The sequence below is a fragment of the Schistocerca gregaria genome, chromosome 4 (assembly GCF_023897955.1).
Source record: "Schistocerca gregaria isolate iqSchGreg1 chromosome 4, iqSchGreg1.2, whole genome shotgun sequence".
In the NCBI taxonomy this organism is placed as follows: domain Eukaryota; kingdom Metazoa; phylum Arthropoda; class Insecta; order Orthoptera; family Acrididae; genus Schistocerca; species Schistocerca gregaria.
In genome coordinates this window covers 284,683,990-284,711,902 of record NC_064923.1, presented here as the reverse complement: position 1 = coordinate 284,711,902, position 27,913 = coordinate 284,683,990, and the positions used below count along the sequence as shown (strand labels likewise).

General features: G+C 42.0%; 1 protein-coding gene across 1 annotated transcript; it reads left to right on the top strand.

Annotated features, from left to right (window-relative positions):
• Positions 1–26,835, top strand: LOC126266894 (uncharacterized). The gene is made up of 5 exons (XM_049971561.1): positions 1–55; positions 5,020–5,139; positions 9,589–9,881; positions 16,309–16,491; positions 26,466–26,835. Exons 1-5 carry the CDS (start codon positions 20–22, stop codon positions 26,500–26,502), a joined length of 669 nt encoding a protein of 222 aa, XP_049827518.1. The 5' UTR covers positions 1–19; the 3' UTR covers positions 26,503–26,835.
• Positions 26,836–27,913: the final 1,078 nt, after the last annotated feature.

Here is a 27,913-nt window from a genome sequence, read left to right as displayed (position 1 = left end):
GGAAATAATTCAGACTGACATGGAGCTGTCAACAGGTGTAAAGATTGCCTTTCTGGTAAGTGAGGCTGATCTGACTCTTATCAGAGAAATATTACTGTGTTTATATTTCTCGTCTCGTTGCGAGCTCTGTTAACAACTAGGCTATTAGATTATCAACGGTTTCAGAGTTACGCTAACGCAAGGGAAGGAGCGGTTCAGGAAATTATCAGATAGGCTTGATAAGAATTATCTAAACTGTTATAGAGGAAAATGTGGTGAAATGGCAAGATGAGCCTGCAGCAGTTAGCTTCATAGATGTCTGCAATAATAATTTAGTTACTGTATAACATGCTACACTACGCACGAAACAAGGCCGTTTCTGCATTAGAAATGTAAATCTTGTGACACAGTTCTCATACAGACACTACTATGAACGTTTAGGAAGTGATGTAAGCACTCTGTCGATATCTCACGGATTGCTGCTGTGGAAAACTTCTTTGGTTCTGTAACATAATTTTTCACATATGAATAGCTAGTTCGAATGTAACATGATTGCAATATAAGATTGCTTGAAATTTCCTTTTGCTTTTCAGAGCAACAATTGTTGTATCTATTCCTGCTAACACTTTTATTGACAGCTAAAACTAATATTTCTTAGGAGCGAGATAATACATTTATGGAAAGACAGTCTTGTTGACCCAGTTCCACCGAAAAGTGTGAAAATATTGCATTATTTGGTTTTAGATACGTTTAAAGAAAGAGCCTGTTGAAACAACGCAGTTGGAGTAGGAAAAGAATTACCTCACACAACGTAGTATGTTAATAAATGTAAATTAATGAAAACATCAATACGAAAACATTCATTTCTTTCACCTTGATTACAGAAAACATTAGTCCAATGTCATATTCCACAGATCAGGTGCCACTGTTTGATATGCATAACAGTCATGTTCCAGTCCATTTTGGTGATACGTTTATAAGAGTTATTTGTTTGCGTGTCTCGAACTACCATTCTGACATCGACCATGTTGTTGTTGTTGTTGTGGTCTTCAGTCCTGAGACTGGTTTGATGCAGCTCTCCATGCTACTCTACCCTGTGCAAGCTTCTTCAGCCCACAGTACTTACTGAATCTGCTTAGTGTATTCATCTCTTGGTCTCCCTCACGATTTTTACCCTCCACGCTGCCCTCCAATGCTAAATTGGTGATCCCTTGATGCCTTAGAACATGTCCTACCAACCGATCCCTTCTTCTGGTCAAGTTGTGCCACAAACTTCTATTCTCCCCAATCCTATTCAACACTTCCTCATTAGTTATGTGATCCACACATCTAATCTTCAGCATTCTTCTGTAGCACCACATTTCGAAAGCTCCTATTCTCTTCTTGTCCAAACTATTTATCGTCCATGTTTCACTTCCATACATGGCTACACTCCATACAAATACTTTGAGAAACGACTTCCTGACACTTAAATCTGTGCTCGATGTTAACAAATTTCTCTTCTTCAGAAACGCTTTCCTTGTCATTGCCAGTCTACATTTTATATCCTCTCTACTTCGACCATCATCAGTTATTTTGCTCCCCAAATACCAAAACTCATGTACTACTTTAAGCGTCTCATTTCCTAATCTAATTCCCGCAGCATCACCCGATTTAATTCGACTACAGTTCATTATCCTCGTTTTGCTTTTGTTGATGTTCATCTTATATTTTCCTTTCAAGATACTGTCCATTCCGTTCAACTGCTCTTTCAAGTCCTTTGCTGTCTCTGACAGAATTACAATGTCATCGGCGAACCTCAAAGTTTTTATTTCTTCACCATGGATTTTAATGCCTACTCCGAAGTTTTTTTTTGTTTGCTTCACTGCTTGCTCAATGTACAGATTGAATAACATTGGGGATAGACTAAAATCCTGTCTCACTCCCTTCCCAATCACTTCTTCCCTTTCGTGCCCCTAAATTCTTATAACTGCCATCTGGTTTCTGTACAAATTGTAAATAGCCTTTGGTTCCCAGTATTTTACCCCTGCCACCTTTAGAATTTGAAAGAGAGTATTCCAGTCGACATTGTCAAAAGCTTTCTGTAACTCCACAATTGGTAGAAAAGTTGGTTTGCCTTTCCTTAATCTTTCTTCTAAGATAAGTCTTAAGGTCAGTATTGCCTCACGTGTTCCAACATTTCTACGGAATCCAAACTGATCTTCGCCGAGGTCGGCTTCAACCAGTTTTTCCATTCGTCTGTAAAGAATTCGCGTTAGTATTTTGCAGCTGTCAGTTATTAAACAGGTAGTTCGCTAATTTTCACATCTGTCAACACCTGCTTTCTTTGGGATTGGAATAATTGTATTCTTCTTGAAGTCTGAGGGTATTTCGCCTGTCTCATACATCTTGTTCACCAGATGGTAGAGCTTTGTCAGGACTGGCTCTCCCAAGGCTGTCAGTAGTTCCAATGGAATGTTGTCTGCTCTCGGGGCCTTGTTTCGACTCAGGTCTTTCAGTGCTCTGTCAAACTCTTCACGCAGTATCGTATCTCCCATTTTATCTTCACCTACATCCTCTTCCATTTCCATAATATTGTTCTCAAGTACATCGCCCTTGTAGATGCCCTCTACATACTCCTTCCATCTTTCTGCTTTCCCTTCTTTGCTTAGAACTGGGTTTCCATCTGAGCTCTTGATGTTCATACAAGTGGTTCTCTTATCTCCAAAGGTCTCTTTACTTTTCCTTTGGGCAATATCTATCTTACCCCTAGTGAGAAAAGACTCTACATCCTTACATTTGTCGTCCAGCCATCCCTGCTTAGCCATTTAGCACTTCCTGTCGCTCTCATTTTTGAGACGTTTGTATTCCTTTTTGCCTGTTTCATTTACAGCATTTTTATGTTTTCTCCTTTCATCAATTAAATTCAATATTTCTTCTGTTACCCAAGGATTTCTACTAGCCTTCTTCTTTTTACCTACTTGATCTTCTGCTGCCTTCACTACTTCATCCCTCAGAATACCCATTCTTCTTCTGCTGTATTTCCTTCCCCCATTCCTGTTAATTGTTCCCTTATGCTCTCCCTGAAACTCTGTACAACCTCTGGTTCTTTCAGTTTATTCAGGTCCCACCTCCTTAAATTTCTACCTTTTTGCAGTTTCTTCAGTTTTAATCTACAGGTCATAACCAATAGATTGTGGTCAGTGTCCACATCTGGCCCTGGAAATGTCTTACAATCTAATGCCTGGTTCCTAAATCTATCTAATACCTACTAGTATCTCCAGATTTTTTCCATGGATACAACCTTCTTTTATGATTCTTGAACCAAGTGTTAGCTATGATTAAGTTATGCTCTGTGCAAAATTCTACCAGACGGCTTCCTCTTTCATTTCTTAACCCTAATCCATATTCACCTACTATGTTTCCTTTTCTCCCTTTTCCTACTCTCGAATTCCAGTCACCAATGACTATTAAATTTTCGTCCCCCTTCACTACCTGAATAATTTATTTTATCTCATCATAGATTTCATCAATTTGTTCACCCTCTGCAGAACTAGTTGGCATATAAATTTGTACTACTGTAGTATGCATTGGCTTCTTGTCTATCGTAGCCACAATAATGCGTTCATTATGCTGTTTGTAGTAGCTTAGCCGCACTCCTATTTTTTATTCATTATTAAACCTACTCCTGCATTACTCCTATTTGATTTTGTATTTGTAACCCTGTATTCACCTGACGAAAAGTCTTGTTCCTCCTGCCACCGAACTTCACTAATTCCCACTTTATCTAACTTTAACCCATCCACTTCCCTTTTTAAATTTTCTAACCTACCTGCCCTATTAATGGATCTGACATTCCACGCTCCGATCCGTAGGACGCCAGTTTTCTTTCTGCTGATAACGACGTCCTCTTGAGTATTCCCCGCCCGGAGATCCGAATGGGGGACTATTTTACCTCCGGAATATTTTACACAAGCGGACGCCATCACCATTTAACCATACAGTAAAGCTGCTTGCCCTCTGAATAAATTACGGCTGTAATGACTCCTTGCTTTCAGCCGCTCGCAGTACGAGCACAGCAAGGCCGTTTTGGTTAGTGTTACAAGGCCAGATCAGTCAATCATCCAGACTGTTGCCCCTGTAACTACTAAAAAGGCTGCTGCCCCTCTTCAGGAACCACATGTTTGTCTGGCCTTTCAACAGGTTCCCCTCCGTTGTGGTTGCACCGACGGTATGGCCATTTGTATCGCTGAGGCACGCAATCCTGCCCATCAACAGCAAGGTCCATGGTTTAGGCAATATCTTATAAACTTCGTTCACTTGCCTGTCCAACTGGCACAAAGTGAAAGTCCCTTTTATATTCTGATTCAGTGAACCATAATGAAAATTTGCTTTCAATGTAAATTGAGAACACATTAACTAATAATTTAGTTTCGAGTAATGTCGTAATTATGAGGCACAGGTCACGACGTTTGCGACATAAATTAAAAACCCATTTGTCAGCATAATCATGTGACGTGAATGTTATGTTGGCAACATATACCGGATCCACTGAAAATCTAGCAGAGTGTCAGGGTAATAATAAAAAGTTCCACATTTTACTCGTTTGTGAAAGGAACTAAAACAACCTAAAAACATAAGGAGAAGCTCTTCTAGACGAGACAAAAACCGGAAAGATTATAAAAATATAAGTATTATGTTCATAAAGGTCTTAGATTTGTCGATCTGAAAATTTACATTCAGACTCGGGAATACGAGCACTAATTATTTCTGTCTACTTCGTTTTTTCAAAGTATTCAGTATTTTCTATTTGCATCGCAATGAAACCTCAGTTTGTCAAATATATGAACTTATTTATTCTTTGTACATTGCTCGTCAAATACAGCATGAACAGTAGCCCATATACAAGATATGTTACATTTTAATCCTAATTAATGGTAGTAACACTTTACGGGAACAACACATTGAGTATCATATCAGTGACGGAACCATGAATCACACTGAAATTGCTGCGGGCTGTTATGAAATACGATGTACAGTCCATACCATTCTCTCTTGCAGCTGCTGTGTGCCACACACGCCAGCTCGGTTCTCAGCAAGGCACCGTGGTGGCTAAGACACGATCAACGGGGAATCTGCAGTGCGGCTAGTGAGATTATCTGCAGTGACGACTGTACACAGGTAAGTTTGCTGTTTCCGATGGTGTAGAGACCTGGTACCAAGGAAGGCAGGATTAGGTTACTATTGTGGATGGGGTCGTAATCAATTGCTGTTGGTTAGTTTATTTTTCAATCACGTACACTTTATTTGCAAACAACAATAAATTAAGAAGTGTTCCATGGCTTCCAGTACTTCTTAGCTGAATGCTCCAATAGTAATAATTTAAAAACTGTTTCACGGCTGAAGGCCTGACTAGCAATCCCTTAAGAACCAGTTATACATCTTCATACCTGAAATTACAGTTATTAAAATTTAAAAAAAATCATCAAATCTCACCAAACCAAGATGATGGGGGGGGGGGGGGGGGAGGGCGCAGACGTTGTTCCAAGGATCAACACGGAAAAGTCCTCCAAAATTTCGCAAACGATGAGACAGGCAGCCAACAGTTGCATTCATTTCACGAGATGGTAACTCAGACTAGTAACAGTATAAATGCATGACTAGTAATCATTTGCCGAATCTACCTACGGTCCGATGACCAATCAAACGACGGAATAACACACCCAAGCCGGAAACGGTGGTCAGCACTGCGTCGTCACACCCCGGTGTTTAGAGCATCCAGGTGGAGAAAGAAACCACTACTACCAGAGTAGGAAAAAAAAAAAAAAAAAAAAACAGCACCCGGCCCACAAATCAAGGAAGCTGTCGAACTACACTCCAGCGGCGGTAAGGCGAGGAAAAGTACAATTCTGTAACATACACTACGCTCCAGGACAGGTTCAAATGGTTCAAATGGCTCTGAGCACTATGGGACTTAACGTCTGTGGTCATCAGTCCCTTGAACTTAGAACTACTTAAACCTAACTAACCTAAGGACATCACACACATCCATGCCCGAGGCAGGATTCGAACCTGCGACCGTAGGAGTCCCGCGGTTCCGGACTGAGCGCCTGAACCGCTAGACCACCGCGGCCGGCTCCAGGACAGGTAACTGGGGCGTTAGCGGCCACTAAGCAGGAAAAATAACACTGGTTGGATTTCACAAATAGTAACATATAGAATGCAACAATTAATAATAAGAAATGGAGGAAGACTAATTAGATTCGCCTTTCCCAAGCACACCACTCGCTGCTCTTCATCTCGGCGACACTGCGGGTACCAACACATAAGCAAAATGGCGAGATCTCACAATGGTGGAGGTTTCCCTACTTGAATTAAGGTCCACTCAACTTAAGTTTTCTGGGTGCAGTTGACAACTAGGTTGTGCCCCTCGCGACTACAGCCCTTCCATCCGGCCGTGCATGCGTGCCGCTAGTGGCCCTGACGTGGTCCCGCGCTGCGCGGACCTGGCTGCTCGTCCGTCCCCAACCGAACTGCCGACTCACACAACACGGAAACACCACAACGGTGCCCCAAAGATAGTACCACTGTTACTAGGTATCGATAACCGCTGGTGCTACCACTAGCGGACAGACAACGCTTGTAAACGGAGTGGCGCCAATGAACACAAGAAGAAGACGACGACATCCATAACCATACCAACTAAACGATGCCAACCTAGCAACGCCACCAACGTGAGCTGCAGCACAGCTGGACCTCCCCCACCCCCCCGCCCCCCAAATACAAACCCAGAGCCAACCCAACTAGTGGTCTAACCAAACTTAATTTGATTAAGATGGATCTGATATTGCTTGCCGGTACAATTGTCCTTAACGAGAAGATTGACTGAGCCTAAAATAAGCATAATTGTACACGGAGCTAGAAAACATTGAGTAAACTTACCAAGGTTGCCAACATACACCTCCCTCCTGAGAAAAATACGGACATACACTTGATCTCCCGGCTTCCCCTCTGAAGACTCGTCGATTACGGTTATAACGGTCAGTTTGTCTGTTGTGGGCCCTGAGAATATTGCGCCTAGCGCGATTTTAGGTTTCCTTGACGACCTGAGGGGTAATGACCCGCAGGAATTACATCTTGAATCCACCATAATTTCGAAAGGGGGGAATTAACACGATAAACAAAGATCATGCAAAGCGGGGTAGTCTTCAAAGCCTCATGGCTGGTGGTATAGAAAGCAAAGCTAAGCAACGGGAGACTTGAATCCCACTTACTGGGTAAACTTCGGAAACGCGTCAATAATAACTAATACGTACTGATGGCCTCCTTTGGGGCGAGGTAAAGGCCCCATATAATCAATATAGAGCTGGTCCGTGGGTCAGGATTCGCGCTCAGAACTCAGGAAGCTCTGTTGAAGAGCGTCCTTCGGTTTGGCCACATGTCACAACTGACACCGAGAAACCACGTCTTTAACGTCTCGGTCCATATACGACCAAGTCAGATGCTCCTTAACCTTCTGCAACGTCTTATAGGTGTACTAGGGTGGATAAATCTCTCTGGCACGTCCCACCCTTTTACATAAAATGCCTTTGCTGATAACGTATTCATCCATAGGTTCTGCCCCCGAAAGCCGTTTCTTAACGGGTCCCCAAGTGGGGTCCTGATCCTTATGGTCGGCAATGTTACTAAACAAATGAGGAATACCGCCTAAAACGACACAACTAATATTGCCCTCCTCAGCTCCTTGGGCGCCCTCACTAGGTGGATGTTCAGTAAACATAAGGCTGAGGACGTCCGCGAGCACATTCTCAGTGCCCCTAATGTTTTTAACCTCGAACTGAAACGCCGAAATGCGCACCGCCCACCTCACGATACGGCCGGTTTTACGCGGTCAGGCTAGCACCCCGCTTAAGGTTTCATTGCCGGTCTCTAGCTGAAATACTCTATGTCCGAGATAAAAACGGTACTTCTCCAGCGCGAACAAGACGGCCAGTGCATCACATTCGTAAACAGAATGTTTGAGGTCGGCGCTGGTTGACGGACGAGAAGCGTTTGCCAATGGCTGCCTCTGACTCTCGAACTCCTAGAGGAGAACTGCCGAAATTCCCGAATTAGATGCGTCTGTTTGGACAATGAATTTCTTATTAATTTCCGAGAACCGGAGGATTGGCTACAGCTGCCTTAACGTGCTCAAATGCGGCCTCTTGAGTAGGTCCCCATTCAAAACGCACACCCTTTCGGCACATTTCATTTAAAGGAGCCGCCAGCTGAGCGAAGTTAGGGACAAAACGCCTAAAATAATTCGCCATGCCTATGAACGTGGCAATCCCACGTTTATCAGTAGACGGCGGTGGAGCCCAAAATGCCTTAGTCCGCTCCTGGTCAATGCGAATGCTCTCACCGGATACTGGATGACCTAAGTAGGATACCTCCTGCCTGGCTAACGTCACCTTGCTGGGTTTAACAGTCAAACTGGCCCCCTGCAACCTACCCAAAACATGCTGAACATGTTCCAAATGCTATTGAAACGAACAACTGTAAATTACCAGACAGTCCAGACTAATTTCAAGTCTCCAAGAATATTATCCAGCAAACGAGTAAAGACGGCTGAGCCAGTAGCCAAACCAAAGGGGCCCTATTAAACTCAAACAGATTCGAATCAGCACAAAATGCCGTAAAGTGTTTACATTCTTCCGCTAAGGGAATCTGATAATAGGCCTCATTCAGATCGAGCACCGTGAACCAACTAGCCCCGGCAAGTCGAGTTAAAGAGTTATGATGATCAGGTAAAGGAACTGATTCTAGGATACCCTTTGTATTTTGGTGACGGTAGTCAACAACAGGGCAAAAATCCCGCCACTGATCATAAGGGACGAGGAAAATAGGGGAGGCATAAGCAGGTGTAGAAGGCCTAATAATTTCTTCCTCAAGCATTTTGAAGATCTTTCCCCTTAGTATCGTCATATTAGGCGGTGAGAGACGATAAGGGGACTGCCTGACGGGAATATGGTCAGATAGACGAATACGGTAGTCAAGAACCTTAGTAAAACCCAGTGTGTCACAGGAAAGCTCTGGGAAACTCTCCAACAAACCCCCTAGTTCTGAGACCTGCTGGCAAGGAAGATGGGTGAGATCAAATTCACTAACCTAGTATCAACAGCTAGCATTCCCGCATCTCGATGCATCTTACGCTTAGGAATTCTCAAAACCAAAATTTCTGAGCAGAATTCCACTTAAAGAAAAAGGTGTACGCGGGATAATCCAAGACAAGACCAGTTTTACCGATAAAAATCACACCCCAAAATCAAATCGACCGGCAGCTTCTTAACCAAGGCCAAAGACATGAGCCGCGAGAAATCGCCAACCGACATATTCCCTCAGACCCAACCATGCTGGGGCAACACCTGCCCGTTGGCAACAAGATATCTCTGCACCGGAGAAGGGACCGACGTAAACCTCGCAAGATGACCAAATTGAAGGAACTATTCCAAACCCAACAATGAAAAAGAGCTACCGGAATCCAAAAGGGCACAAATAGGTTCTCCATGTACTTGAGAACGAATATAAGGCAGTGGTGTTATTTTCTTATTTTTCCGCATCTCTTCACAGTACGTTGCTCTGCTTGTGCAGGTGCTGGTGTGTTTGGGCGATGGTTCAGGCGGCTTCTACGCCACGGTGGTGGCAGTGTGCGACTCCAGCGCGGATCAGAAGTGCAGCGCAGAGCAGGCTGCCTGCGTCGCGTCAGCGGACTCTGAGTGCCACTCTTCCCTGCCCGGAGAGGACTTCACGTGCCACGGCATCGGATCCTTCCCTGACCCGTACGACTGCCAGACGTACCACATCTGCACTGAGGTCAACGCAGGTTCTCAACCCCAAACATGCTCCGGAACTACAGCGTACAATCCTCTGCAAGCAGACTGCAGGTGAGCATCTGTTTTACTGCTCCAAGAATACCTCTCTATCCCAGAATAATTCGCAACGCTCATTTCGTTGTGAGGAATAGCATCTGTATTCGTTTTTGTGATCTTTAGTCCGAATATGAGATTCATAAAAACCTTCAGAGTACTCTTCTTTTCTCTGCAAGCCTTCTCGTCTCCTTACTAAAGGCTTATTGTAGATGGCTTCATACTAACGTTTTTATCCCCAGACTGGCGATTAACAGATGCCTCAGTGGGTGTTCAATCCTTGTTCCCTTCTTTTAGGCAGGTTATAAACTGCATTTGTTATCTAAATTCAGTTCAGTGCTTTTCCTCTATAGTTACGTGATGTACCCATCGAATCTGTGGCACTCTTCTCTAGCCTCACATTCCAAAACCCACTAGTCTCCTCTTCTTTGAATTCCTTATCGTTGACGTTATTTCCTTACAAGGCTACACTCCAGAATAATTCCTTCAGAAAAGGCTGCCAAAGTCGGAGAAGTGCAATTGTAAGTTATCTTAGCAAATAAGAGAGGTAAGATTATGTGTATGTGCACTTGTTTCCTCTACTTTTGAGTTGTCTCTTTCTGCATGTATAGTCTCTTTATGAATGTAAACGGTTGCAAAAGTAAATCCGACTGTTTTTCTTCTTCTTTTTAAGCGATTCTAAACGTTAGTGATAGTAATTGCTTTCAACGCTGTGAATCGATCCTGTGAGATTGAAATATCATATTTGCTGTGTGTGTTTTATCTGTGCTGCAAGTGAAAATCCTGTGCAAGTGCTCTTGAAGAGCAAGAAGAATAAGTGTGTCTCAAATTCTGAGTTCCTGCTAACTACGGAGAATTGCGGTAGTGCAATACGATCTCTTAAACACATGCACTGCAAACTTGTTTCTTGTAAAAATGGTTCAAATGGCTCTGAGCACTATGGGACTTAACATCTGAGGTGATCAGTCCCCTACAACTTAGAACTACTTAAACTTAACTAACCTAAGGAAATCACACACGTCTATGCCTGAGGCAGGATTCGAACCTACAACCGTAGCAGTCGCGCGGTTCCGGGCTGAAGCGCCTAGAACCGCTCGGCCACCACGGCCGGCTCTTGTAAAATTTATCTCTCGTAAAAAGGAATGTTCATCAGGTAATGGGAGTTTCATAAAGACGTAGGATAATATGAGACAAAAATTCTTCTCAAGAAACTGTATTAAAAAAGAAAACCATCTCATAAAAATTTCTTGACGCTATTCCATTCATAAAAGCCCACCACCGAAGGCTTAGCAAGCTGTAAGAAAATATTTGATTACAAATTACAATAACGAAATATCAACACTGCAAAAATAAAAAAAATGTCACTCAACGTGAAAATTTATTCTTTCAAATCCATTAATTCTGAGCATGAAAAAGTTTTTTAAAATCGCAAGTAATTCCAGATTCGGATGTCTGTTTTGAATTTTCTGTTTGCAGTAATATCTTCCTTGGCCTCAATATAATAATCCCCAAGAGCACCATGTTCTCCGTCCTTTCTGTACAGGCTCACTGCCACGACGAACCCGCTGCAACTCCCCGCCACCTGTGCTCGTGATCAGCATTTAATACCCTGTCATATTCGCAGAGCTTTGTATACACACACCTCTCGTAGCCACTTCATATGTTGTGACGCCATCGTACAACCGTCACACTGACCGGAACTGGGAATGTTACGCCAGCAGTTGTCAAATGTGTGATAATTGTGACACGTTATCTCATTATCAAGTGCTGTAAAATAAAGAAACGTTATGTTGAGAGTCGGTAACCGTTATCTCCCGAGGAGCTAAGTGTTACGTCCTCAATGATAATGATAAGTGGGTGGAGGATGGCCAGAGGGTCTCTTGTCGCAGTAATCTGGACAGACAAGGAAAAGATTAGTTGACACGTGTTCACTTTCATTAAAAATATTGTATTCAACTTGTGGCTGAAGAAATGCTACTCTTTTGACAACTTGTGGCAGCCGCGGTTAGCTATAAGCAGAGGCTCGAATCGGGTGTGCACCTATATGCACTAAATGTTTTTCGGTAGTTTTAAAGTTCGGCACCAACTAGCGACATGGAAATAAACTCGACTAGAAGTAATCTTGAACTAGCAGACTGGAGCCCAGGTGCCTGGTGCTTACAACACCGTGCTGGCTGTTTTCATTGGTCATCCGACCGAAGATCCTTCATTGGTGGCGATGTCCAAAGCGCCGCTCGCGGCTCCGGCAGTATCGACAAGTTAAATTGCTACAGAAACCAACCAATGAACAGCGATACTACATGTACACTCAAACATACGAAAATATTTATATCGTCCTGCAGTATAACATACCTTAAAGCGTCTGTGCCTTTAGGTTTCTTCAAAAGTAAAAACACAGCAGCAAAAATGCATTGTTGAATATAAAACTTGAAACGTCCCCTTAGAAAAAATTATGGATTACTGTGCTGGTAAACTTCTACGTTATTTGATACAAAGACAGCCCAGTAAAACTGAACGTACTCAGACAGTTCTCTCTTTACTTATTCTGATCATCACTAAACTGAAACACAATATTTTTAGCGCAACGCAATCTGACTTTCAATAATCCCTACAAAAGAATGGCCCTGACTAACAATAACCAATAACTTTCATGAATCACTTACCTCACGTAAATCGTCGTTACTCTAACCACTGCAATACGGTGAGTGTCATTAATGCCAGCTAAATAAAAGATTCACACTACTGAAGGCACTAACTACTGATAAGCATAGTTAGCAAATGAAAGATTTTGATAGAGAAGAAACAATGTATTTACCTTAACAATGTATTTACCTTAATAATATATATATATCAGTTCATGACATCTAGTCTTAACAAATTTCGTTATTCTGACGGACACACCACCAGATCGTCCGCTCTCAAAACTCCGCCATCTCTCTTCCCACATCCAACACTGCTGGCGGCTCACCTCCAACTGCGCAACGCTACGCGCTGTTCACATCCAACTGCCCAACACTACAACAGCGAATATTGCAATAATGCCAACCAGCTACAGACTGCACACAGCACAGCCAGATCTTCATACAGAGCGCTATGAGACGTTACCAACATAAAAACCTAACAGCCTACTTACATACTTTTCCTAGAACATGTCTTGTTGGCGTATTATACACTCAAAGTACAGCTGCAAACTGAAGGCAGCCATTTCCATCCACCAAAGAATTTGATAACGGGATAAGGTAATCCCGAAACATCTTGTCGTAAAAATATCACGCATTTGACAACTGGTGGCGTAACATTCTCAATATAGAAATACATGCACGTTTTAGAAGGAAGTGTACTGCCATGCGTTTGAGCTCTTTGCGGAACAGAGAACATTCCTCTCATTCTTTTCAGGTGCGATATGCTGCAACTATTGCAGTAGGAAGAATTGACCATGTACAGAACCCATGTCTAGAGGTAGGCTTTGATTCGGCAACACTCGCAGAGAAGAAGGCTGTGTCGCTACTTCCCAGAATCTTATTGTGTTTAATGAAATATATGAATATGTATTATTGGTTGCTGCTGTTTTTGCAAGAGGCCCTAATTTCCATTCACATTTAGTAAGAGTATGCCTAAAAGAAATTTTATTGGTCAGAGAAACTGTGGTAGTTGGAATCAGAACACTATAACAGCTCGTTCGGATGTAAACTAATTCAAAGCAGGTATTTGTGCGCTGCCCGCTTCCTCAAGTTGGCCCATCTTTCTGGGGTGTTTCCATACGTGAGACTGCACACATTTACCACTTTACCGGAGAGTGATACTCCAACTGGCACTAGTTCTAAACCACCTGCAGCTCTCCAAAGCGAGGAAGCGGTTCTTTTAGTGGGAATCATTAATATATTTTTTCCGTCAGCTCACATAGAAGTGAATGGAATTCTCATACGCTTGGTGACTTGTACGTCAATGGAATGGAATCAGCGGCAAGTTTAATCTTATGTGTTGTCTTGTATGTTGTGCCTGGGTAGCTAACTTAGACTATTTCACATGAAAGGCTCCTGTCACATTTCGTGAAGACGGATCTCTTATTCCAGTTCTTCTTGTGACTCGCTTTGGTGATGTATTGCGTGTTGCACATAGATGGAATCAACGATTTCTTTCATTCCATTCGATGATATGAAGTTTTTTCTTGAAGTAAAAGACATATCAGAACAAATATTTACGAAAAACATTCCTCTTTCAGTGGCCTGTGTTGGATATTTTCTGACAAGGCACCACTTATTTCCGTTTACCTTGTACGCATAATTTGAAGATGTAGCTCTTCTGCAGTCATTGGCGGTTATTCCCTGTTTTCCGGTTAGTCGTCGTATGGCATTATTCTTCATCATTACGACCAGGCATTTCACTTCCACTGCTGGATAAAAGTCTCCACTATACTTCTCCATGCATTACGCTCTTCACTCACATGGGTCGAAGTTGCTACTGCACATTTCTAATGGCACCTTCCCATATTAGATATACTAACCACATCTAATGCTGGTTCCTATCTCGTTCAGTTCATTTTCATTTCGGTCATGATTATTGAAACCTACAATTATAGATATAGGGACGTAATGCGAAACGTTAGGGCTTATGTACCATCATGTGTTATTTCCTGTTACTACATTACTGACATATTCCGATCAAGTCTAATACAAGCAATATCATTAATGTAAACGTTGTGGCGGTTGTGAGCTCCATCCCAAAGACTGTTTGATGCAGTTCTCGAACTTAGTCTATCCTTTGCAAGTCTTCGAACGTTCAGACAGGTTGCCAAAATACTGTGCCCAATGGACGCTATGGACCTGCAGCACACTCCTGGACTGTTCAATCAGTTATAAAATTGCTCCAATTTTGGTGAGATGTTTTCTGTCGCATGCATTCTACAAAAGACTCTGGAAGTTCCTTTTGCAGTCCTTGGCGCTATTCCACTCTTCATTGCTCGAAAAGTTTTATATACCTAATCTGACATTGCTTTATAAATGTTCTTGTCTTTATAAAGTGTTTAAAGGTATTAAGTATAATTTGCATTTGAAGTACATGTACGCACCATATCTGCAATGCAATTCATGTCGAAATTTGCTTCATATTTGTTAACTCCGCACATGGTCAATAAATTGTGACCTGCCCCTCTTCTGCTACATGCAGAGCAATCGAAACTGTAGATAATCCATAGATTAAGAAAGGTATTTCATTAATTTAACCACTGCCTATGCAAAAAAATGAAGTGTCTTCTTAACATATTTCAGTTTAAATGCGTATATCAGCACCGAGATCGTTGAAGGTGACTTTCTGACTTACAGCACAGGGCTACGGCAAAAGAAACCATGAGGATACGGCTATATAGGGCGCGAAAACAACTAAACAACACGTTGTTTTTTAACACTGTCATACTGGAAGACAGGTGATTTGTTATGTTAAAGTGTGTGGATAAAAATCCTATGTCAGAATTGCTAAAATTTCTTTATTGATTACCAGCTTCATCTCACTGACGAGCCATTTCCGTAGCAACAAAAATTATTACTTAATTCAATGTGTAAACCGTCAGGAATTACACATTGTCATAATCTATTGATCTGAATCGTTCTTGTAGTCATGTACACAGCAAAGTAGGTCGGCACGATTATATAATTTAAAACGTTAGCTATATCCGTCGCATTTTAAATAAACAACAGATATTATGTTTACTTAATAATGCAAATAATAGCATTGCTGTAAGTATGCTACATGAGTTAAGTATAGCCAATCGAGATATGAAGAAAGGGAAGAGATAGGAAGATTGTGGTTTAACGTTTCATGGACGACGAGGTTAGAGATGGTGCAGATCGTCGGTATGGAATAAGATGGGGAGGAACCCTCGTACCACTGGCCTAAACCAATTTAGAGAGACCATGGAAAATCCATAAATGGATGGCTGACGTGGCACTGAACACCGATTCTTCCGAACGCAGTTCGATTGTCTTTAATACTGTGCTATTTCACTTGATATAAATAAGGTATATCAGTGAAAATTATGACAGATGGTAGAATCATAAAACAAAAAGGACTTTCAAAATTAATAGCAATATGTATGCGGAGGAAGACAATTCACCAAAAATTCGCAACGACAGCACAGGAAAAAACTTGGACTTTCAATCAAACTAGAAGTTCGCCTTAGGAGTTGATTCAGCTGAGCGCCTATAACCATTTTTGAGCCACTTCAGTAGAATGTGTGGTAAGCGTTTTGATCAGATGACGACGAAGTGATTCATAAATGAATAGCATGAAATCCTTTCCAGGTGTAAATTTTTTTTGTGGTGTAATGGTGCGTTCATTACAGTATTCGCCATACCTAAAAGAAACCTGCAATTTCACAGCCTCTGACTTACGCTTCTGATGTGATGCGGCCGTAAATTCTTTAAAATCAAATCTTGCTCTATGTTGACAGCCTGACGACAACCGACCGAGTCTGCGCGGAAGGCCCCATCACGCCTTGTACGCAGCTGGGACAGGTGGGCATTGTCCCAGAGAACCCAGCCATCTACTACATCTGCATGCAGAAGGGAGATGACATGTCTCCGGAAATGTTCAGGTGTCCTGGCAGCCAGACCTTCAACGTTACCACTGCTGCGTAAGTATCCATAACAATGAAGAGACCGAAACGTAGACCCTTGGTATTCAGTCTGGCTTTAAACATAGTTTTTGTGTACTGTCGAAGTCCATAAAATCTGAATTGTAAACATTTCGTCACTCATTAGCAAATTTCAGGGCAATGTTGCAATCGATCTTTTTCCATATGTCGGTTCATAAATGGCTCTAAGCACTGTGGGACTTAACATCTGAGGTCATCAGTCGCCTAGACTTAGAAATATTAAACCTAACTAACTAAGGACACCACACACAACCATGCCCGGGGCCAGATTCGAATGTGCGAACGTAGCAGCAGCGCGGTTCCAGACTAAAGCTCCTAGAACCGTTCGGCCACAGTCCATTTGTCGGTAGAGAGGGTTTTAGAGGCGGGTATCAACCAGTTTGACTATATCCATTCATTGGGGTGCCATCCCAAAATCACTGACTGAAGTCACGCGTAAGCTACGAACGGAACTAAAATCATCCGGAAAGTTTCCTTCGTAATACTGGTTATGGCCTTTACTGCGCAATATAAACTGAGATGATAAGACTCAAGGGGTACTTCCTAATATGCTCGGTGTAGCGCAGCAACTCCACGTCGCATGGACGCAACAAGTCGTTAGAAGTGCCCTTCAGGAAAATTGAGCCTTACTGTCTCTACAATATAGCAGTCCATAATTGCAGAAGTGTTGCCGGCGCCGATCGGAGTGGCCGAGCGGTTCTAGGCGCTACAGTCTGGAACCGCGCGATCACTACCGTCGCAGGTTCGGATCCTGCCTCGGGCATGGACGTGTGTGATGTCCTTAGGTCAGTAAGGTTTAAGTAGTTCTAAGTTCTAGGGGACTGATGACCTCAGTCCCATAGTGCTCAGAGCCATTTGAAGCAACCATTCCACGGTTTTGCGCTGTCTGCGCCACACGCGAACCATACCATCAGCTCTTACTAACTGAACTTCGCACTCACCTGACAATGCCACGGTTTTCCAGTCGTCTGGGGTCCTACCGATACCGTCACGAGCCCACTAAAGGAGATGCAGACGATGTCTTGCTGTTAGCAAAGGCACTCGCGTATCGTCTGCTGTAGTAGGCCATTAACGCCAAACTTGGCCGCACTGTCCTAACGAATACGTTCGTTGTGCGTCCTACCCTGTCTTTTAGTACTGCCTACTCCACACAAACGCTGCTGCTCTGGGTGTTAAATGAAGGCCGTCGGTCACTACTTTGGTCGGGGTGAGAAGTAATGCCTGAAATTTGATATTCTCGGCCCGCTCTTGATGCTGTGGATCTCGGAATATTGAATTTCCTAACGATTTTCGAAGTGGTACGTTCCTTACGTCTAACGCCTACTTCCATTCCTCCTTCAATGTCTGTTAATTCACGTCGTGCGGCCACAATCAAGTCGGAAAATCACGTGAATCACTTATGTGCAAATGACAGTTCTGCCAGTGCACTGTTCTTTTGTATCTTGTGTACGCGATCTACCGACATCTGTATACGAGCATATCTCTATCCCACGATTTTTGTTACACCAGTGTACATTGTATGGGAAAAAACTGAAGCACGGAGATGGGAGGGAGAAAACCAAATTAAACTCTAATGGTTGATTGGGTATGTGATGTTACTTCGGTGATAGCAAAATCGAGTCAGGTTTGTAAAGAATTTGGCAGTATGACCCGAACTGCCGTCTGGTCTGCATTCATTCATTGCTCTGTTGGAGCATGGTGCCATAAAGGCGTTGTATCCACTCCTAGAGCAAGCTAGCCTACAGTTTTGATGTCGTGGGACGGACGTCGAATTCTTCCGTCAAATGCTGTGTGGAGGACGAACCTGGGAATAATGGTCACCAAGGGAATACCTAAACATCACGCAGTAAATTCATATAAACGCATGCTTAGTGTGGACATTCATTGTCCTGTTGAAAAGTGGCACCAAGATACAGCCATTTAATAGGTAAACACAAGAGGATGCAGGATATGCATGTCGTACTACTGTGCCGTCAGCGTTCCCTCAGTTACCACCAGCCGTGTTCTGAAGCCATACCGAATGGCTTCGCACAGCATGAAGGCAAGTGTAGCTCTCTTTCGAAGAGTGAGATCTCTCTTGAGATCGTCGCCATGTTCGCCGACGGTGGACCTCCGTGATATTGTGAAACCGCGGTATATCGCTGAACACTATGCGACGTCGTTCGTCAGCAATCTATGATCGCCTCCTCTGCACCAATACATGTTGTTGTTGTTGTCTTCAGTCCTGAGACTGGTTTGATGCAGCTCTCCATGCTACTCTATCTTCTGCAAGCTTCTTCTTCTCCCAGTACTTACTGCAACCTACATCCTTCTGAATCTGTAATGTATTCATCTCTTGGTCTCACTCTACGATTTTTACCCTCCACGCTGCCCTCCAATGCTAAATCTGTGATCCTTTGATGCCTCAGAACATGTCCTACCAACCGGTCCCTTCTTCTGGTCAAGTTGTGCCACAAACTCCTCTTCACCCCAATTCTATTCAATATCTCCTCATTAGTTATGTGATCTACCCATCTAATCTTCAGCATTGATCTGTAGCACCACATTTCGAAAGCTTCTATTCTCTTCTTGTCTAAACTATTTGTCGTCCACGTTTCACTTCCATACAAGGCTACACTCCATACAAATACTTTCAGAAGCGACTTCCTGACACTTAAATCTATACTCGATGTTAACAAATTTCTCTTCTTCAGAAACGCTTTCCTTGCCATTGCCAGTCTACATTTACGCAGCCGTTTGTGTTGTGGTGCTAACGGCAGCGGACACATGGGCCGCTAATTCCCTAGGTCGGCTGCTGCTACTCTCTGATCAGTTCGGCTACTGAGACAGAGTGTAGCAGGGAGTCCATTATTTGTTCTATGACGCCAGACACAGATGTGAAATGGTTGCGATGCAGTCTGTGCACAATACGGCCATCTCCCCTGGTGGTGGTCGCATGTTGTCGACCGGGATCTTGCAGGTGAGTATCCCTGTCCCCCACGTTGCTATGCAGTCCAATGTCGGGTCACTGTCACTTCCGAATGTCGCACAAATATGCACACCGCATGATCGAACCGGCCGGCCACAATGAGAGCCCTCTGAACTCTCGCAGGTTACGATAACGCTGTCTCATCCCAGTAAGTTTCATCTCCGTTTCGTTCATAGTCATCCCTCAGTCTCTGATGCTGTTCGTGCCCTTTATAAAATTTACCAGGTTTGACTACAGCGCTAAAGATGAACTACACTAATGCCTTGTTGTGACCTCTCACACATAATTGCAACGTTCAATAGTTACGTAACTGCCGATGACGTGTAACGATCACGAAGTTACGCTCACACCTGACGATGTCTTCGGTGTGCTTCACCTGTTGTGTCATAGAGTGCCCCTCCGCTAACAGAAGTAATTTGTACAGTTGAGTGATATCGTAGATTAATTGTTATTTCAGATTTTATATTTGTTGCAGTAGTATGTGATATTACTGTTGAATTATTTTTAATTTTGCCTGCCATCGTACTGTGGCTGGCTACGTATTTTCACAAGGTGCTGAGCGGTACCGTTGATATTGGACTGACTGTTAGCACCATTATTTATTTTTTAATTCGTCTGTGGAAAACAAATCGTACAAATATTGAAGGCTCTATGTGCGCAACAAGCATCTCGCTAGGTATTTTGCCATCTCACTCAATGCGAAATTTCCACACGATATTTAAGTATGGGCACGTCTAACTACGTAACAGGCAGATTAAATGTCAAATATTCTCACACTTTTAACTGTAAATCTAGTAACTCCTGTACAGTATAGTGGTGGATTGCATAGAACAAAATGTTTTCTCTCCTGTCTTACCGACACTGAATTAATATTTTTCATATTGTGTTAACGAGAAGTAATTGACATACGAACTACGGCTTTGTAAAAATTCGGGTATTATAATAATTGCTATTCTGTTTCCTGTTATTCTTCCCTTCTATCTCTTCTTCTGTGTGTGTCTTATTTTTATATGCTTCATGTTTCAAGCACTTCTGTTGTCAAAATAGGTTAACATAGGCTCTAGATCAGTGGTTCCCTGTCTTTCTGAGACCCCTGACTACCATCAGAGATTAATTAGCATCATACGTTTCCCCCCCCCCCCCCCCCTCCCTTCATCCACCTAACTGAACTTTAGATTCTAAATGAAATTTCTTTGAACATTTTCATTTGTAAAATGACAAAAGATATATGATATTTAGTTAGTGCAGGTGTTAATCTAATTAGTTAGTGAGAACGATGAAGCGATTCCCAGGACATCACGAGTGCTTCTAACAAATCCTTATCAGAGAAGGAAGCTGACTATCGGCATACACACTTATTACAAAACATGCTTCCTCTGCACCATTCCTCTACCTAGCAGCAGCACTTTCTCACTTAAAATCAACCACATTAAAATGTATGTTCTATACTTAGGCGTACTGTTGGTAAACCACTTCATTTCTGGATTCCTTACTTCTGAACTGTCAGGAAATGGATGACGTCAGGTTTCGAATGTTTTGTCTCACTAATAATAACATTAATAATAATAATATTAATAATAATAACACAGTGTAAGGTCTGCAACAATGTAGTAGCCATTTCATAGTTATTGTTGTGTTGTCAGTTAGTTAGTTTGTTGTTGCGAAGTGAGTAATGAAGCAACTTCTGGTCTATTGTGAACAGTATCTATAGCCTGGAGAAGACAGTTTCCTGAGATATTTAAGAATATGTGATGTATATGTCTTAATTTTACTGTCAGAGATGCATGGTACAACGTACATGTATACTGGGTGGACAAGGTGTGGAAGATGTTCGTACAGTCGTTTCACAAGCTGTAACTACCACCATGTTATGCGTTAATCCCAGTATTTGAAATAATGTAATTATTTGTAACTTATGCATTCTGTGTCGGGTTCCTACGAAATAGAGATAATTGTAATGGTCTTCAAAAAATAGTTTAGATTCATAATTTACAAAAAAATGAGCCTCTTTATATATACGCTTCAGAAAATTATAGTTTCCCCCTCATGGAGTAATTATCGCCAGGTTTTAAATCACTGCACTGGATCGAAATAAAGTGGCAGAGAAATTTAGTATTACGGATAGAGTAGCCTCTGTTTTCTACTACCTGTGCAGAACGCTACAGGCGCTCCTTCTCTTAGCGTACTTATTGGAGGTGACGAACGGTATAAGCTTGAGGTCACGTCATGAGAGAACTGTTGCAAGGTCTCCATATAGCGAAAGCACATAGGAAGAGTCCCATCCACCTCTCAACAGAACGAAAAGCTGTATAAAGAGCCCAAATAAAGTGTGAAAGGGTTTTAAGTTTAAGTAAGCGATCGTCTCATAATTTGAACGAGCGTTTAATGTGTTACGGGGTACCAGACAGCGCGATGAAGAAACGAAACTCATTTACGAGGAAGGTCGCTTGGAACCTTTCGCCCGACTGCCCTGTTACTTTTGTACTATGGGTAGTCGTCATACAATTCTATCACATCGAAAAAATAGAACTACGTTATTATTATTTTTTTAATTGTTCCTTTATGGACAAAGAAATCCCAACGTCACAGTACCGCCAGATGGGCAAAAACAGTACTGCTCAGCCCCTTTATAAAGTGTAGTATAGTGCAGCATTCCGCTTTGTACATCTGAAGGGGAGCAGTGCTGCAACAATACAGAGTTTGTTCAAATGTACAGCAGAGTTGCACCATCGTACGACGACGGGCTTAGGCGATGAATACGCTCCCATTGCAGTCAAACAAGTGCGGATGACCACCTCTCTGTGAAAAACCGGGAATCACAAGAGAAGTGGACGCCTTAATGCTCGAATCAGACATGGATCAGTTTATAACGTGTTATGTGACATTCTGAATTACAAAAGTCCATCAGTCGTTTGGCTGTATGTCCTGCGTTCCTCCATTTTCAGTACAAACATAATTGTAATATCTACTTGACTCTGCTTTGTCACAGATTTATTTGTTTTCTACCTCTCCTAGCAATTCTCATCAAACATCTGCCTTTTCCTCACTCAATAACTACCGTGTTTCACTTATACAAGCCAAAACTGGTAGTATGTATTGACTGTAAAATTTCCATATCAGCACACAGGGATGTCAGAATTGACACTGTTTGCCAAAATCACGCACAGCCATTTTATTGTTCTGTTTATTTCTTTGACTCTTATTCATCTTTAATTGTCTGAATAAATATTCTCTCATCTGTGTGTTGATTATTCGTTTTTTCACTCCCATTATAACTGATTTTCACGGCTCCTTTCTAAGCACATTCACACATGTCAGCCCCAAATTTATGTTGTGTTCATATCTCGACCGATCATCTAGCTGTTTTGACCAACTGGTCGAAAAGGTTAAGCACCTCCGACACCGAGTCCAGACTACAGTAAATTAATTCAATACTTAGGCAGAGATGACAGGACGCGCGCAGGACAACAGTACCGTGGGAAGCTGCATCAACAGGGCTTCTTCGGATCGAAGACCACCACAGCACCGTGGAAAGCACGCTTTCGTTTTCAGTAAGAAGACTTCTATAGCACACACGAGCAATCAAATTAGGACTTCGTGCTAGGTACTCTCGCCTAACACCGTGTGCACACGTGGTACTGAATAGAGGGTTCAAAGCCGTAGGAGGTTATAGAGATTTATAATTCCCACTGTTTCCTGTCATCAGTTAACGTGAACATCGGGTTGACTGCGCTGACATTAGATAAGGTTTTTCCATTTCTCTTCATCTGCGGACGTGTTTCAGCTTTAATGATCTCGAACAGCTTAACGCAGAGATTAGGGACCCGTGTCCCGTAACCGCTAACGGAGTGATTACGTCATCGACTTCCCTTGTAGAATCGAGATGGAGTATAAAATTGTTTACGTAATTTTCTTGTAGTAAAACAATCAATTTTCTTGTAGGTTCTAATAACAAGAAGTTTTTCATAATTACATGAGGACTTGATTAGTATTTTAATTGAGTTTATGCTACTGCCTATGTACCGTTTCCGCTCATCGAATCTTACATTAAATGTTCCACGCCATGGTCCGTGGCTAAGTCACAACTGGCATAAACTTTTATTTTTAATTCGAGGTGACATACGAGATTCTACGAAAATTATAGCAGACGATTAGGTGAATGTTTTACTGTGTCCTTAATGCACGGTTCTCTCTACAGAGACATAGAACTAGCTGTAGTTTTGTCTTGAGATTAAAATTAAATAATTACTTATTCCTCCAATGCAACAATTTTATTTTTGTTTCTTGAGAACGATTGTGTCGCGTAACTGTTTAAGGTATCTTCCCCAGTGTACAACGGAAATAATTAATATAATTATCAGTCGTTAGGTTATTGTACTGCGAATACATAAAAGAAAAATCCTTTATGATTTAACTACAATATAGCAGGTCAGCAACTGGAAGCAGTTAATTCCATAAATTATCTGGGAGTAGGCATTAGGAGTGATCTAAAATGGAATGACCATATAAAATTAATGGTCAGTAAAGCAGATGCCAGACTGAGATTCATTGGAAGAATCCTAAGGAAACGTAGTCCGAAAACAAAGGAAGTAGGTTACAGTACACTTGTTCGCCCACTGCTTGAATATTGCTCACCGATGTGGGATCTGTACCAGATAGGGTTGATAGAAGAGATAGAGAAGATCCAACGGAGAGCAGCGCGCTTCGTTACAGGATCATTTAGCAATCGCGAAAGCGTTACGGAGATGATAGACAAACTCGAGTGGAACGCTCTGCAGGAGAGACGCTCAGTAGCTCGGTACGGACTTTTGTTGAACTTCACCGAGGAGTCAAGCAGTATACTGCTCCCTCCTACGTATATCTCGCGAAGGGACCATGAGGATAAAATCAGAGAGATTAGAGCCCACTCAGAAGCATACCGACAATCCTTCTTTCCACGAACAATACGAGACTGTAATAGAAGGGAGAACCGATAGAGGTACTCAAGGTAGCCTCCGCCACACACTCGCTCGCGGCTCGCGGCTCGCGGAGTGTAGATGTAGATGTAGATGCATTAAATTCCTTGTAGAAACTCCTTAGAAGCAATGTTTGTAATTGGAGATTGTAACTTAATTTTATTGCTACTATCTTTTATGTGCGTTCATTGTCCCTTCTGTTACCATTTCTGGACACAAACTTCTTTGTCTAAAGGTTTTTTTTGTACTGCATTACGCTATGCATTTAATAGTGAACCTGACACTGCTATAGACACAAAACAGCTCTGTACCAGCAACTTTCACGTTATTTTTAGGATAACTATATCATCATCTTTTTTTCTGTTCATATTGTATACCGAGATATACTGTAAACTAAACTCCTTTGAAGATCGACTGAATAATGTAAATAATTCATTGTTGCAGTGAAAACAGAATGTTGTTATTGTTGTTGTGGTCTTCAGTCCTGAGACTGGTTTGATGCAGTTCTCCATGCCACTCTATCCTGTGCAAGCTTCTTCATCTCCCAGTACCTACTGCAACCTACATCCTTCTGAATCTGCTTAGTGTATTCATATCTTGGTCTCCCTCTACGATTTTTACCCTCCACGCTGCCCTCCAATACTAAATTGGTGATCCCTTGATGCCTCAGAACATGTCCTACCAACCGATTCCTTCTTCTGGTCAAGTTGTGCCACAGACTTCTTTTCTCCCCAATCCTATTCAATACCTCCTCATTAGTTATGTGATCTACCCATCTAATCTTCAGCATTCTTCTGTAGCACCAAATTTCGAAAGCTTCTATTCTCTTCTTGTCTAAACTATTTATCGTCCATGTTTCACTTCCGTACATGGCTACACTCCATACAAATATTTTCAGAAATGACTTCCTGACACTTAAATCTATACTCGATGTTAACAAATTTCTCTTCTTCAGAAATGCCTTCCTTGCCATTGCCAGTCTACATTTTATATCCTCTCTACTTCGACCATCATCAGTTATTTTGCTCCCCAAATAGCAAAACTCCTTTACTACTTTAAGTGTCTCATTTCCTAATCTAATTCCCTCAGCATCACCCGACTTAACTTGACTACATTCCGTTATCCTCGTTTTGCTTTTGTTGATGTTCATCTTATATCCTCCTATCCACTCCGTTCAATTGCTCTTCCAAGTCCTTTGCTGTCTCTGGCAGAATTACAATGTCATCGGTGAACCTCAAAGTTTTTATTTCTTCTCCATGGATTTTAATACCTACTCCGAATTTTTCTTTTGTTTCCTTCACTGCTTGCTCAATATACAGATTGAATAACGTCGGGGAGAGGCTACAACCCTGTCTCACTCCCTTCCCAACCACTGCTTCCCTTTCATGTCCCTCGACTCTTATTACTGCCATCTGGTTTCTGTACAAATTGTAAATAGCCTTTCGCTCCCTGTATTATACCCCTGCCTCCTTTAGAATTTGAAAGAGAGTATTCCAGTCAACATTGTCAAAAGCTTTCTCTAAGTCTACAAATGCTAGAAACGTAGGTTTGCCTTTCCTTAATCTAGCTCCTAAGATACGTCGTAGGGTCAGTGTTGCCTCACGTGTTCCAACATTTCTACGGAATAAACTGATCTTCCCCGAGGTTTCTCCATTCGTCTGTAAATAATTCGCGTTAGTATTTTGCAGCTGTGACTTATTAAACTGATAGATCGATAATTTTCACATCTGTCAACACCTGCTTTCTTTGGGATTGGAATTATTATATTCTTCTTGAAGTCTGAGTATTTGCCTCTATTTCAGAAAACGCAGCTTAGATGTACTGAATCGCATTTGAAACGTTAGTGGTGTTATGACTGTCGCGTCGATGTTGATAGTATGCAATTTAACTTTGTGGGGTGTGAGGAGGTAATACAGTAGTTGAAGCTGGCGCTTGTCTAGAGTTATACATGAGCGCCGTTCTCCATGTGTATTCTCCAAAACACAGATCTCTAAATTTCCTATAGCGTCATTAAAGTTTTTCTTTTGCAGATGTGTTGACTCCTCCCTGAAGTACACGCTACCGTAAACGGTAGTGCAGCCATCGGCAAGCAACCACGACCCCCATTCCAAGCACTCAACAGGCTGACGTGATGAAGTAAGCCGATCGTGTGGATTCACACCGTCTGCAGGGTTGATTTGTCTCACATCCCATATGCATTGGGAGTATGACTTCGCTCAAATGAAGCACTTTTGTCTGGATGAGTGTCGTATTTATTAAATTTTTTGTAGCTGTCAATAGCTGGAGTTACTAATTTCGTGACAGTGTAATATTTAATGTCTAGATTATACAAGTGTTTAATTAATTTTGTGGTTGCCTTGGCTGTTTATATCAATGTTGCCATAAAATTTAAGAAATCAACTCTATTGCGTTCTGCTTTATTTTCTCCTGCTAGAAACTGATTACATCTGTACAAGCAGAAGGCTACTACGCTACCACAAGAAGTAGTTGAGCAATTTGGAAATTTAATTTGAGCAACAATGATATTTAAACATAACAGTTGATGCTGAATGCAAGCAAATACAACACATCATTCCGACATAACACTTCTGGCCATTAATATTTGTTCACTATAAAGGCGGCAGGCAATACAAGCCGAGACAGCGTGAGGTGTGCTATGTCCTTGGATACAGAAATGGTTAGCATTTCAGCGCATCCGCACAACAGAGGCAGGAGTAACGTCACCTGCGTTCTACATACAAGGAAAGATTATAGATTGGATTTGTTATACGGGAAACATATTGTAATGTTGGTCAATTTGGAGAAAATCGCGCTTTGTCTAGCTTAAGATGGAGAAATGCCTATCAGCATCACATATTGGAACTTTCCAGTGGATAGAGTGTGGCCAATAGAAACTATTTCTGCTTGCATGATATTTCTGCTCACACTGTATCACTGCTCACATTGGTGTGATTGTAGCAAGTGTCACTCAAATAAGGAATTGATGGTTTCAGCAGAGCTGGACACAACTTTATTCATGATCTCAATAGTAGGGTAGGAAGGGGAGAGCGTAACTCTTCATTGTGAGACTTACGTAAAGAAACACCACCTGTCACTTTCAAGGTTACCCGCACCCCACCCTGGGACAAAGGGGTCATTGTTCTCCATATGTAAATAGACCCACAGCCACATGGGGTCGCCTCCTAATGAAAAAAAATTGCGTCATCCTTGTCTTTATGTAAGTATAATTCAGGACTCTATTGTACACAAACCACTCATTTTGCTGTGGCCCTCTATGAACAAGAATTCACATATGTTATTAACTTATGATTATGCAAGTATAATTCATGATCCTGATGTAAATTAACTTTGCTCCACTGCTCTTATCGTTTATATTGGAGGATCATCTAACCCATTTTAAGTTTCCACCTGTTCCTTCCCCTCCGTCCTTCAGCCCCCACTCCTCTATGCCAATTGGATGTTGCATAATTGTCAAGTT

Bases quoted from the DNA above. Each gene is read 5' to 3' on its own strand.
- LOC126266894 (XM_049971561.1), top strand. From the start codon at position 20: ATGGAGCTGTCAACAGGTGTAAAGATTGCCTTTCTG. The intron at 56-5,019 runs GTAAGTGAGGCT...TCTCTCTTGCAG, and splicing joins GTGTAAAGATTGCCTTTCTG to CTGCTGTGTGCCACACACGC. The intron at 9,882-16,308 runs GTGAGCATCTGT...CTATGTTGACAG, and splicing joins CCTCTGCAAGCAGACTGCAG to CCTGACGACAACCGACCGAG.